The 13,333-nt window shown below is 38.5% G+C and overlaps 2 protein-coding genes across 2 annotated transcripts; both read right to left on the bottom strand.

Annotated features, from left to right (window-relative positions):
* Positions 1 to 712: 712 nt before the first annotated feature.
* On the bottom strand, positions 713 to 2,338 carry LOC123317648. The gene has a single exon (XM_044904252.1). It carries the CDS (start codon positions 2,336 to 2,338, stop codon positions 713 to 715), a length of 1,626 nt encoding a protein of 541 aa, XP_044760187.1.
* An 80-nt stretch (positions 2,339 to 2,418) lies between these two features.
* LOC123317647 lies at positions 2,419 to 3,870 on the bottom strand. Its single transcript, XM_044904251.1, has one exon. The coding sequence runs from the start codon at positions 3,868 to 3,870 to the stop codon at positions 2,419 to 2,421; it is 1,452 nt and encodes a 483-aa protein (XP_044760186.1).
* Positions 3,871 to 13,333: the final 9,463 nt, after the last annotated feature.

The raw sequence follows: 13,333 nt of genomic DNA, 5'->3' as shown, positions 1-13,333 counted from the left end.
ATTCAATTCAAAATATCGTCATTGAATATTTCTCATGACGACTGTTCATCATACCGGGATCGTATAAGTTTTCTTATAGTACATTTGAGGTGTATAAATCGAAAAGATGACAAAATAAATTCTCAAGCTCTTCAACTGCAGCGTTGCCAAATTTTCGGACTAGATGCGTCGGTCAACTATGCGGATTATATACATCAAGTTCATGTCGCTCGAAGCGCCCTCGCACTGGCCAAACCCTGAAGTTTTCTGTATATAATAACGAGTATAACCGACTTTTCAGACCCACCTGAAAATTCACCCCTAGCATCCCCTAACCCCCTTTATAACGATTCTATGGTCAAACGTTACCAGACCCGGAGCCGGGTCTGACAACGTCACTTTTGGACTGAAAAGTCGGTCGAGTATACCGTTTTGGGTCTGTATATGCGGTCGAACAAATCTATATATATATATATATATATATATATATATATATATATAATACGAGTAATTTTAAGGGTTTAACGACTCTTTTGTGTGTTTTTTTTTCACCACCGTTTTCAAAAACGGGATAAAACACCTGCAGGGCTGTTAGCCAAGGCAAGTGTTGCAGCTACGGACTCTGCAGAAACTTTCTGACAGTTCTGATAGTGCCCAGGTTAACCTGCTTCTGAGAGGAAGAAATTGTGTCGTTGTCCAAGCACAGTTTTTTGGTGTTTTCAGGTAGGTGCCTCTAAACCAAACCGTTCACCGATATAATCATCGGGAGTACACTTATTGTCCGGAGGTCGTAAAGCTCCCGGAGCTGGAACGCCAGATCAGAATACTTACTGACCTTTTCAGAGTAGGCTCTGGAAATGTTGTCATCGGCCGGGATGGCGAAATCCAGCAGCATACAGGTCTTCCTCTTCAGATCGAAGATAGCGACATCCGGCCGGTTGTGGGCAACACCTCTGTCCGTTACCAAGGTGGTATCCCAGTACAGTTTATATTCCTGGCTTTGTAACAGCGACTTCGGCTGATACCAGTACGACGGAGTCTCATTCTGCAACAGGCCAAGTCTCAGTGCAATCTTCTGATGGTATATTCTTGCCATAGAGTTGTGCCTTTCAAGATAATCCCTTGGGGCGAGAACTGGACATGCCGAAGTAATGTGCTGGATGGATTCTAGTGCTTGGGCACACCTGCGACATCGGTCTGTAGGAATGTCAATCCGAGCAATGTTTTTCATGTACGCTCTTGTTGCCACAACCTGATCCTGAATGGCGATGAGTCGACCCTCAGTCTCAGGGAAAAGGTATCCCGCACGTAAGTAGGTGAGTGATTCTACCTCATTGACGTGATTATTATTTTTCAGGTGACTGGGATATCTTCCGTGGAGGGACTTCGCATTCCATTCTCCTATCATGTCTTCCCGCGTCCGTCTGGTGTCGTGGTGTTCCGGTGCGGACAGGTTTAGTGCAGTGATCCTATCATCAGCCTCACGAATGGACAGGAACAGAGGTGAGTTTTCTTTGAGGAAGTATTTCCTCAGTGAGATTAGATTGCCTTCGTGAACATTTTCTAGGTTCATAAGGCCTCTGCCTCCCTGATGTCGTGGAAGGTAAAGCCGGATTGTCGACGCATGGGGATGGTGCATTCCGTATTTTGTGAGCATGGATCTTATTGCTCTGTCTATTTCTCGCAGCTCAGTCAGAGACCAAGTCAGGATGCCGAAGAAGTACGTTATGCTCGGGATTGCCCAGATGTTTATGGCCGTAAATAGGGACCTGGAGTTGAGTTTGAATTTCAGGATAAGGTTGACTCTTTTATATAGTCTTTGTTTGAATAATTCCTTCATCTCCGAGGTCTTGATTTCCAATGCCTGTCTTATTCCCAGGTATTTGTAGGTGTCATCCGTGTTCAAGGGGGGGATCGTTATTTGGTTCATCAAAGTTGTTCCCATGCAGGTCTCCTGAATCTTTCCTCTCTTCACTTCCAGAGTAGCGCATTTCTCTATGCCCATCTTCATGCCTATGGAGTCGCTGAATGTTGACACGATCTCTAGGAGTCTCTTTAGCTGGTCGGCTGTAGCAGCGTAGAGCTTGAGGTCGTCCATATATAACTGATGGTTAATCCGAGTTCTCCTTTGTTTATCGATGACGTATCCAAAGGCTGTGTTGTTCAGTATCATGCTGAGAGGGTTCAGCGCCATGCAGAACCAGATCGGACTCAAAGTATCTCCCTGAAAAATCCCCCGCCCGATCCTAATTCTGTCCGATTCTACCATACGGTCCCCCGTCCTCAGCAACAGCGACGTCCTCCAGGATTTCATAAGGTATGTCAATAGCTTTATGACCTTATCATTAACTCCGTGCATCTCTAATACTTTTATCAGCCATGAATGAGGGACCGAGTCGAAGGCCTTTTGGTAATCAACCCAGGCCACAGAGATATTCCTCAATTTCCGCCGGGCTTGTTTGGTAAGTATATAACCAACAGTTCCTTACACCCTTTGGTACGTATTCTCCCGCCATTCTGCTCACGGGCCATTAGGTTGTTGTTTCTCAAATGTTGGCTTATGTTCCTGGTGAGCACTGCAGTGAGGATCTTATAGACGGTTGAAAGGCAGGTAATAGGCCGATAGTTTTTGGGGTCCTGGGGATTTCCGTCTTTAGGTGAAAGATGAGTCACTCCCACTGTGAAGAAATCAGGGATTGTTGTTGGATCCTCCAAGCACCTCTGAAGAAGTCTGGCGAGCGTCCTGTGCGAACTGGTCAGATGTTTCCACCAGTAATTGTGCAGCTTGTCTGGTCCAGGTGCAGACCAGTTGTTTGAACCCTTCAAAGCTTCACCTATGTCCGCCTCAGATATCTGCATCTCGGCCATCCGAACATCCGGGATCTGAGACTGGGCCTCATCGATCCAGTATGCCTGCTCGTCATGGACCCCACCGCTGGACCATACCTCGCTCCAAAATTTGTGAGTCACACCGGGATCCACCCGGCAGCCTCCCTCGTGTTCGGTCTCCTGAAGGTCCCGGAAGAACTGTTTTTGGTTCTGGTAGAAGACCCTATTATTTTTGTACCTTTTACATCTTTCATTATAACGGCGGATGCGATGACCTAAGGCTCTGATTTTTTGTTTCAGATTGTCCAGCACTACAGACAACCTATCCCTGAAAGAAGGATCCCTACGTTTTACCCGGAACTCGGATGATATTTTCCTGACAGCTTTGGCCACCTTCGCTGTCGGACTATCAGAAGCCATGTAGGCATGTATAACTCCTATTTTTCTTCTGATAATGACGATCCTTTTTTCCAGGCGTTTCTTCCACGGAGGTACTTCAGATAACTTCGGACAGTGGTGATGTTCCGTTCCTCGGCCATGTTCCTCACACGTAGTGACTGCTCCCGCATATACAAGATCAACGATCTCCTCCAACTTGTCGACTTTCTCCATATATTTCGAAAGAATCGAATTGATCATCTTGACTGTGGCAAGGAATTCCCTGGAATGTTGCATGCGGGGAATCTTCGGTCTCTTCTCCGGCGCAACTCCCGAGAACTTCAACACGTTCCCCAGAAATCGCTGTTCCAATTCGTTGTTGTCCTCGACTTGTGTGTGCAATCCGCTTCTCCGTATCCTAGCCGATGACCTCCGTGAGGTCCGCTCTTGTAATTCAGAGCTGAGTTGCTCGGTTAGGACGTGTGGATAGCAACTGGCTTTGATGTTCTCTAGTTCAGCTCGGGGCAATTTCTGGTTTTGCAGTATCCATCTTACTCTGTTGGACAGTAATTGAGCATATGCTGGTCTGCTCGGGCAAATATTTTCCCATACCTCTACAAGATGTTGTCTGTAGGTTCTACCAGGTTCCGCAGCTAAGTCCAATGCTATATAGTGTGCACGCATAACCATACAATGCAAACCATACAACGCAGGGAGGTTTCGACCTACGGAGAGTGACGACCCCGCGTACCCGAGTCACCAGCCCATCGAGGTTAGCACCCTCGAGTGGGTTTAGGTAGTTGCGCTGGTCCAGTTCTTCGCAGTAGAATTCAGGGCGGGGAGGAGTCTCAGGCCGGCTCCTCTCGGAACCGTCCAGAGGTTCGGCCTGTAGGGGAAAGGTGTGGGGCGAGCGGCGCACCCCCCCGAGATGGCATCGTAAGGCCAAGTCCCGGTACTCCGCAGAGAGTAAGCTCAGGTCGCTTGGGTGTGCAGACGAATGTTCACTCCACTACTGGTAGCCCACTCCGGGACAGGCGAACACGCTGGACGACAAAGGAAAAAAGTATATATATATATATATATATATATATATATATATATATATATATATATATATATATATATATATATATATATATATATATATATATATATATATATATATATATATATATATATATATATATATATATGAACCCGTAGTTCGTTGTTACCTCCGTTAAGTTCATTGGGCGACCTGACCTCCGGGTGAAGGAGTTTTTTAATTGGAATAATTTCTGCTTATATATGTAGAGGGGAAGGTAAATAACAGGGGTACCTAAAGAGGGGAAAAGATTTTCATTGAAAAATTTTTCTTTAAACGAATCAGACCTTACTACCTCCGCATATATTTCTTATTAGTAGTGCGCTCTCACCTCCCGCAACGTTGCCAGATTTCAGGAGGACAGAAAGTAGGGCAGCTTGAATTCTACTCATATACAGAATACAGCTGCTCTTCCGATTCATTCACACATACTGAAACCTGAATATACATAGTTCGAGAACGATACTGATATTAATATACTTCATACGCTAATAATTGATTGATAAGGATTCGGAGTATATGAATTTGGACAGAAATTATTATCTTTTCTTCATGAATATCAACAGTTTTGAATAAGTATGCTATGTCTACGATACTTCGTCCGATAGGGGAGTTTAATACCGTATAGGTCCTAAAATGAATGATACATGACAATGAAATTTTTCTTTGCATATGAGATTAATTCCAAAGACAATTTTACCGAATTTGTTCTGGTATGAAATAGTTATCTAAATTTTGGGCATTATATTCACGACATGAGGAACTCCATTGAAATGTTTTTCCCGAATGAATCAACAAAGATATACGTTTTACTTTCAGCTTCTATACTTCATTCACTTTCATTTTAGCACAGGATTGGCCATGAAAATTGAATACCTTTCACTCTGTATGGTACGAAAATGTTGGGTTAAGACGCTTGTCAAAACATGTTTGAGTTTTAAATCAGTGCTACGTAGTCCGTTCTAAGTGAGACTCTCAGTAATTACGTATTTCATCACAATGTCAAATCACTTCGGAAAATATTGCGTCGAAAATATGTAACGATCATAATTGACATTTATACAAACTGATTGAAGACATACCAAATCTATTTTATTTACATGGAAAATAGAAGTAATCAGTAGCTTGAGGAGAGTTACTGTTGTTTATTTTCTTTGGCTGAAGGCTGAAGACGTTACATCAGTTGTAGAATTCAAAAAAATCAACCCGAAGATGAAATGCATTTGATGCAGTGTTAGCATTGAATTGAATACTCATAGGTGGTAGGGAATGGGTATCTCTTGAAGAAATGAACGGATAATTACGAGAATGTTGAATTCCTCAACAAAAATCATCTTGCGTGAATGGTAGTCAAAATAATTAAAAGAAGTTTGAAGCAACAGGAGCTTCACCTTCAAACAAAACAACTGCCTAGTATTCATGTCTGTATTTTCAATACATTGATATAATAATAATAATTATACAGGGTGTGGCGTAATGAATGGATAATATGGAGCCTGCGGGTAGAGTACTCTATGGCGGTTCAAATAAATATATTTTACGTTTGGCAAAAGTGCCTTGGTGTTCGAGATATTGGGGATTTTCGATGAATCACCCCAAATAATAATAATAACTGGATATTGACATTTTTCATCATAGCGGTTCAAAAGAAACTCCTTGATTTAATGGCATTTCTTAATTGCTCGAGGAGTCTTTTGAAATTTTTCAGTACACAGGGTGTTTCACAAGTAAACGGACAAAAGAAAACCATGAATAGAGGGCATTGAGCTTAGTTCAAAAACACCTCATATGTGTGTCTTAGGCATTCCGTTTCCGATATAGAGAGGAGTTTATTCAAATTTCCCTAATTTTTGTTCGGCTATAACTCCAAATATTTTAGTTGGATTCGGCTAAAAATTCATTATCCGCTTAAACTTCTAAGTTTCAATAAAACAGAACATTTAAAGTTGACGAACACAGGACCGGACTCATTGAGGATATATTCGAATTTAAACTCATGCAAAACACTCTGTTTGTAGTTTTTCTCGTCATAATTTTGAATTTTTCAGGTATCTTCATTCATTTTCTCAAAATCAATGAAACTTTGGTATGCCTTTTTAGATTATTTCTAATGAATAATTGTTTGATCGTGAAATGTCTGGAAAAAACAGCGCTGCATATTGACTTTTACTTCACATTAATTAATGGGATGAATATGATCGCCAATCAACTGAGGAAATCTAAAAATGGAATTGGAAATGTTCAACTGAATTTTTTCGTTCTCAATATATGTCTTGCATTTGTTCTTGATATTTATAGCATATCTGGTTATCCAGATAAGTCATTAACAGTGATAATAAGCTTTATTATTGATAATGAACAAAAATAGAAAAAACTACGCTATCATGATCATGAAAATAATAATTATAATTCGATATCTTCCGAATGAATCGCTTTTTATGGACAACGTGGAACTGAATTAATTTTCCGAACTGATTTTCACCACATTTGGTCTTTTAGTTGAGGTAATGATTGGCACTTCGAATAAGTGTTATAAATGCACTTTCGAATTCTCCACTGATTCCGTTATAGTCATTATTGGATCTATGGAAATCTATGGATTGTTCTGGTCTTATTACAATTTGTTATTGAAACATTGATGATATTCATGCACCAGCAAAAGTATTTATCAGTATTTCAGGTCATTTTATTAGAAGGGTAGGACCCCAACATTGGACTGCTAGATCTCCAGATCTGACACCCCGCGATTTCTTTCTTTGTTTTTATTCACACAACTAGTTGTCCATAGAAAAATAGATTCATTCTGAATATCAAGTTTTAAATTTTAGTTTCAAGATAGCGTAGTTTTTCCATCCATATTTGGATATTATCAATTTTGAAACATTTTATCCTTGTGAAAGAGTATTTTGAAGACCGAATATGGTATAATTGTTGAACACATTCAACAGAATATTCTTTGAAAAAAAATCAATTAAGAATTTCTAAATACATTTTCATGAAGTGCTCTATTCCTTAGAGGCGTCTGACCAAAACAATTATTTCTAGAACATGATCAACAGGTGGGGCAACCCAAAAATCAATTCATTTTGAGACAATAATAATGCAGATAACAAAAAAGTTGAAATTATGATTAAAAAACTACATACATGGTGTTTTTATGAGTTTGAAGTTAAGTAAAGCCTCACTGAGCCCGGTCCAGATTTTTGTCGAATTTTAATGCTCTGTTTCAATGAAATTAACAACTCAAGGCTAAATATAAATTTTCAGTCGACTTGATCAGAATTTCAGGAGTTATAGCCAAACGGAAATTCGAGAAATTTCAAAAAACCCCGAAGAAACCTATATATAGGGTGCCCCAAAACTATTGAATCAAACGTCACACCACGATAGAGTAGATCAAATACTATCGAATGACACCAACATTAGTTGAGCGAAAAATGTACCGTTTCTTAAAAACCTAACCTTAAGTTGCCGATTTTCGAACTTTTTTTTCAGTCACAAGGCCAATTTGTTATTAAGGATATCGTTTTTCTCCCATATTATCACCCCTGTTTATTCTGAGTATTAAAAATCATGTAGAAAAAACAATTGTTTTAATTTACATTTACTTAGGTTATGGTTATCGATTAACTACTTAAAATAATTTCAATTAGGGGAGATGAAACAATAATATTACTTCAATATAATTTAAAATCGATATCCTTTTTCACAAACTGGCCCTGTTATTGAGAAAAATAGTTCGAAAATCGGCAACTTTATGTATTTTAATAAAATTCTGATTATTTTGGAAACGGTACATTTTCGTCGAAGTAATGTTGGTGTCATTCGATAATATTTGGTTTACTCTATCGTGGTGTGACGTTTGATTCACTAGTTTTGGAACACCTTGTATATGGTATGATTCTGAACTCAGCTCAATGCCCTCTATTTACGGTTTTCATTTGTCTGTTTACTCGTGAAACACCCTGTATACTTCTTGTACTCTGAAAATTTTAAAACAAATGCCCTCACCGTCATATGAAAATTCAAATTCTTCTTGCTGTAATGCCGCCCACAGACTTCGTTCTTTTCCATCCGTTCGAATCGCCACGATTCGAACTGTCGTTCCAAAAAAGCCAAAAACCGATGTGTGTGGTGAAAAACCGACGATTCGGAACGACGGTTTTTCACCACACACATCGGTTTTTGGCGTTTTTGGAACGACGGTCCGAATCGTGGCGATTCGAACGGATGGAAAAGAACGAAGTCTGTGGGCGGCATAAGAACCGTTCATCCTTTCACCCAACGCCGACCCTAGTTACATGGCCCGTTGAAAACGAAATCGGCATCTGTTTACTGCAAAACACGTGTTAACGCTGATATGAAGGGTTCAAAATTTTCTACCTGATTCAGGCTTTTTAGGAACGAATTGCTCAAAATGCCGAGTTCGAATAACATTTCGTTTTGCGTGTTATATTGGATAAAATTGAATTTATTCCATGAATGATTCGAGAATTATTGATGTCCAGAATGCTCCAGAATGATGAAAATTTTCAGATTTCATTGAAATTCTTGCGAAAATTATCTTGTATATTTTCAAGTTTAGATTTTAATTCATTCAGAACTTTGAAGTTCGGCAAATAATGATGTAAATGATATAGATAACAGTCAATCACATTTCCTTCAGCGCAGTTGTTGTTTTGAAGAAAAAGCAGTAGATTCTCGCAAAATCCGAAACTCTACATGAATAGGCCCAGTTGTTCAGTTCGGGATTAACGTTCATCCTAAATTGATTTTGACATTTCAGTTCAGTTCTGTCAGGTTAATCTAGGATCATCTTAAATCTCGGCCTTATCCTGAACTGAACAACCGGGCCTTATAGTAATAGCAACGTAGCATTAATCAACTCGGTATATTATTGGAATAATACTAATTTTTTATAGCGGAGAATAGTGGTTTTCAGCCTCGGTATTCACGAAATTCATTTTATTATGTTTTTTTTTTCATGTGAATCGGCCCGAAACCTTGGATCCCCCGACCTGATAGTTTCGTATACTTCTATGACAATAGCATAATAACTCAAATTTCAACATTTTCACAGAAATTTTTGAATTTAAGGGAGAGACACATTAAAAAAATCGATAGCAAGTTACCGCCTAAACTGCGAGCTTGCCGAAGTTGAAACTGGTGCCAATCTACTCAATGCTTCATAATATGTATAGTTTTATGACTCAGTGTTTTTCAGAACCTGTAAAAAAAAATTAAAAACTGTAGACTCGTCATCGCCTTCCAAGGCTGCATCTTGGAAGAGCTGTCTATTTGGAAAAAAAATTTATAGGAACTAGCCCCGCTTATTTTCATTAAGGAATCATCTCCCTTAGTCCTTGTTTACAGATATCCTGTATATAGATACATTTTATCTATGTACCTATTCATTTTGGATAGTAGAAGTTTAATCAATATGTGTTATTTTCGATGACCAAAACAATAATTTTAATTGCACCTGATTTGTTAATTATAAGAATCATCATTTATTTTGAATAATAAAACTTCATGCGAAAATACTTAAATTAACTTTTGTCTTTCTCCTTTCATCATGCGTCCATCATAGTGTCCGCTGTTCATCATAGCTTTTGGGAATTACCAATCAATCATATGTATCCGAGTATGTATCTATATTATTACCTTCATTTTGTAGATTCATCATGTCTTGACAAAAATATGGTTGCAATTTCAAAATATGTTGACTCGAGGCCTTCAAAAGACTTCAATTTTGTTTATTTTTTCCCTTACATCCTGTATGATCTATCGAAAAATGCAAATCTGTTTTGGATAATTCTTCATGAAATCTTACTTGTTTCGATATAATTTGTAATTTTCTTTATGATACATCACTAAAAAATTTAAATAAATATATAATGTGCTTTATTTCAGGTAAAGTGTACACATGACATTGAACAGTTGAAGTGAAACAGGGTCATTTTCTGCTTTATAGTCTCTGTTCCATAAAGTCTTCCACACTGTAGGGTTCGATTTCAAGTAGGAGTTTGAAGATGAATTTCTTGAACTGTTGTAGAGTCCATTCTCCTCTTACTTTGTGAGCTATCTTATTGTAATAACGAATATATCTATATTCAGGTCCCTTTTCAGTGAGGCTTAATCTGTGTCTTGGATATTTTAGTGCAGTTGTCCTCGTATTGTAATTACTTACTGTTTTCTCTTCGAAGTAGTGCTAGTTCTTGAATGTAAATATCAGGCTTTCTTGGATGTGTACAGCAGGAGCAGTCAAAAGACCATCCTTCTGAAGACTCCCCTGCATGATTCCGTCCTCCTCATCCTCCAGATCATTCTGAAGGCTCTCTTCTTCATTTTCAGCACTCTATGTAGGTTATATGAACTACCATAGAACATGATGCCATACCTAAACACTGCCTGGTATATTGTTCTTAGTGAGGTTATGTCCAGAAATTTATTGAGGACTCCCAAAGTGTAGCAGATGGTACCCAGTTGATTGCAAAGGTTGGAAATGTGCTCTCCCCAATCAAGGGTTACCTCAATAGTGAGGCCTAGGAAGCGACAAGATTTAGTCAGTTCTAATGTGGAGTTAGACAGTGAAATGCTGGTAGGCACTTGGGGACCGGAATGAGCTGTCCTGAATAGGATGGCACTTGTTTTTTCAGAATTCATGCACAAACCGTTTGCTTCAAACCACTGGCTAGCACGATTTAGAGTTAGAGTTGAGTGTGAAATGGTAAACTCAACTCTAAATCGTGCTTGGCCAATACAGTGAAGTTTGTGTCATCTGCATAATTCACTGTCCTAACCATGGTTTCATCGAATATGGTACTTAGGTCATTTAGAAAAATGATGAAAATGATAGGGCCCAATATGCTACCCTGCGGAACTCTGTGAGTTCTTCTTCCGAAACTGTTGTTTTTCCGTTCTGAGAGATCACCACTCTCTGCCTGCGGTTTGCTAAATATTATTGAAACCAGTCTAGCTTGTTTATGCCATATGCAGAAAGTTTATGGAGAATAAGGTCGTGGGACAGAGTATCGAATGCCTTTGATAGATCCAGATTAGACCCACTGTTATATTAGAATCTTCCAAGGCATTGAGGATTCTTGAAATGAACTCAAACACTGCTGTCTGAGTTGATCTACCTCTTACATAACCATGTTGTGTGGGTAAAAGGATCTTTTCTTTTACAAGCTATTCTACTAGTTGAGTGCAGATTGTTAGTTCCAGTATTTTAAACCAGAGAGATGGTACAAGCTATTCAAATTTTCGGGAAAATCCAATAATTAAACATAATCGATAATAAAACAGGTGTTTCTGAGCAAAGGATTCCTCAAAATCATTGAGCAATCCGATTTAAGAAAAATATATAGAGCGTTCCATTTGAAATAACACAACAATGTCAAACATTCGGTTTAGCCGACGTTGTTCATTTCTGTGATATTGTAAAATTTGTAGCATTTTTTCTCTTGATTCTGAAATGAAAATTTTCGGAATGGCTCATTGTCCTTGAATATTCATCACCATTTACATCTGAATATTTAGCTTGAGATGAAAGAAGTTCAACGGATGCATAGATACACACGATGAAATATAAACAGTCATAATTCCATTCGAGAGAGCCAAGATTGGTTTTCTTTCACGTGATTCTTTCCCCTACAGATAAATGCGATAAAAAATCGTTGAGATATGCCGCCTGGATTGCAATTATGGAGGAGATAGCGCGCTGCGCCTCTCTACAGTTAATTCATCCGTATACTTATATTCCGCCTGTCTACATCTGCTTTGAAAATACAACGTTGCCATTTTCGGAGGTACTAACGAGCAAAGAGTCTTCCAGAGCAATTCTTCGATATACAGCTCAGCACACTAGCGCCAGTGATATACACTCGAACTAAAAGATTGTTCAGTACATAAACGGGGTGCGTTGTGACCTCAAAACGATTTTTTGATATGTTGGTCCCTGAAGCCTCCTGAATCTAACAAGCTAAAAAACAAGGCAAAACGTTGTCACCTCCGATTTCGGAGGTGACATCGATATATATGAGGTGAGAGCGTTAAACGAGTTACTAGTTTGGAGGTGGTATTAACACTATATATATATATATATATATATATAGTTATAACAGTATGTCATAGTATTAACACTTTATAACTATATATATATATATATATATATATATATATATATATATATATATATATATATATATATATATATATATATATATATATATATATATATATATATATATATATATATATATATATATATATATATATATAGTTATAAAGTGTTAATACCACCTCCAAAATAGTAACTCGTTTAACGCTCTCACCTCATATATATCGCTGTCACCTCCGAAATCGGAGGTGACAACGTTTTGCCTTGTTTTTTAGCTTGTTAGATTCAGGAGGCTTCAGGGACCAACATATCAAAAAATCGTTTTGAGGTCACAACGCACCCCGTTTATGTACTGAACAATCTTTTAGTTCGAGTGTATATCACTGGCGCTAGTGTGCTGAGCTGTATATCGAAGAATTGCTGTGGGGGACTCTTTGCTCGTTAGCACCTCCGAAAATGGCAACGTTGTATTTTCAAAGCAGATGTAGACAGGCGGAATATAAGTATACGGATGAATTAACTGTAGAGAGGCGCAGGGCGCTATCTCCTCCATAATTGCAATCCAGGCGGCATATCTCAACGATTTTTCATCGCATTTATCTGTAGGGGAAAGAATCACGTGAAAGAACACCAATCTTGGCTCTCTCGAATGGAATTATGACTGTTTATATTTCATCGTGTGTATCTATGCATCCGTTGAACTTCTTTCATCTCAAGCTAAATATTCAGATGTAAATGGTGATGAATATTCAAGGACAATGAGCCATTCCGAAAATTTTCATTTCAGAATCAAGAGAAAAAATGCTACAAATTTTACAATATCACAGAAATTAACAACGTCGGCTAAACCGAATGTTGGACATTGTTGTGTTATTTCAAATGGAACGCCCTATATATTTTTCTTGAATCGGATTGCTCAATGATTTTGAGGAATCCTTTGC

This window comes from Coccinella septempunctata, chromosome 7, assembly GCF_907165205.1.
Source record: "Coccinella septempunctata chromosome 7, icCocSept1.1, whole genome shotgun sequence".
Classification (NCBI taxonomy): Eukaryota; Metazoa; Arthropoda; class Insecta; order Coleoptera; family Coccinellidae; genus Coccinella; species Coccinella septempunctata.
Note: the sequence above shows the minus strand (reverse complement) of the source record. Positions and strands in the feature narration are given on the sequence as shown.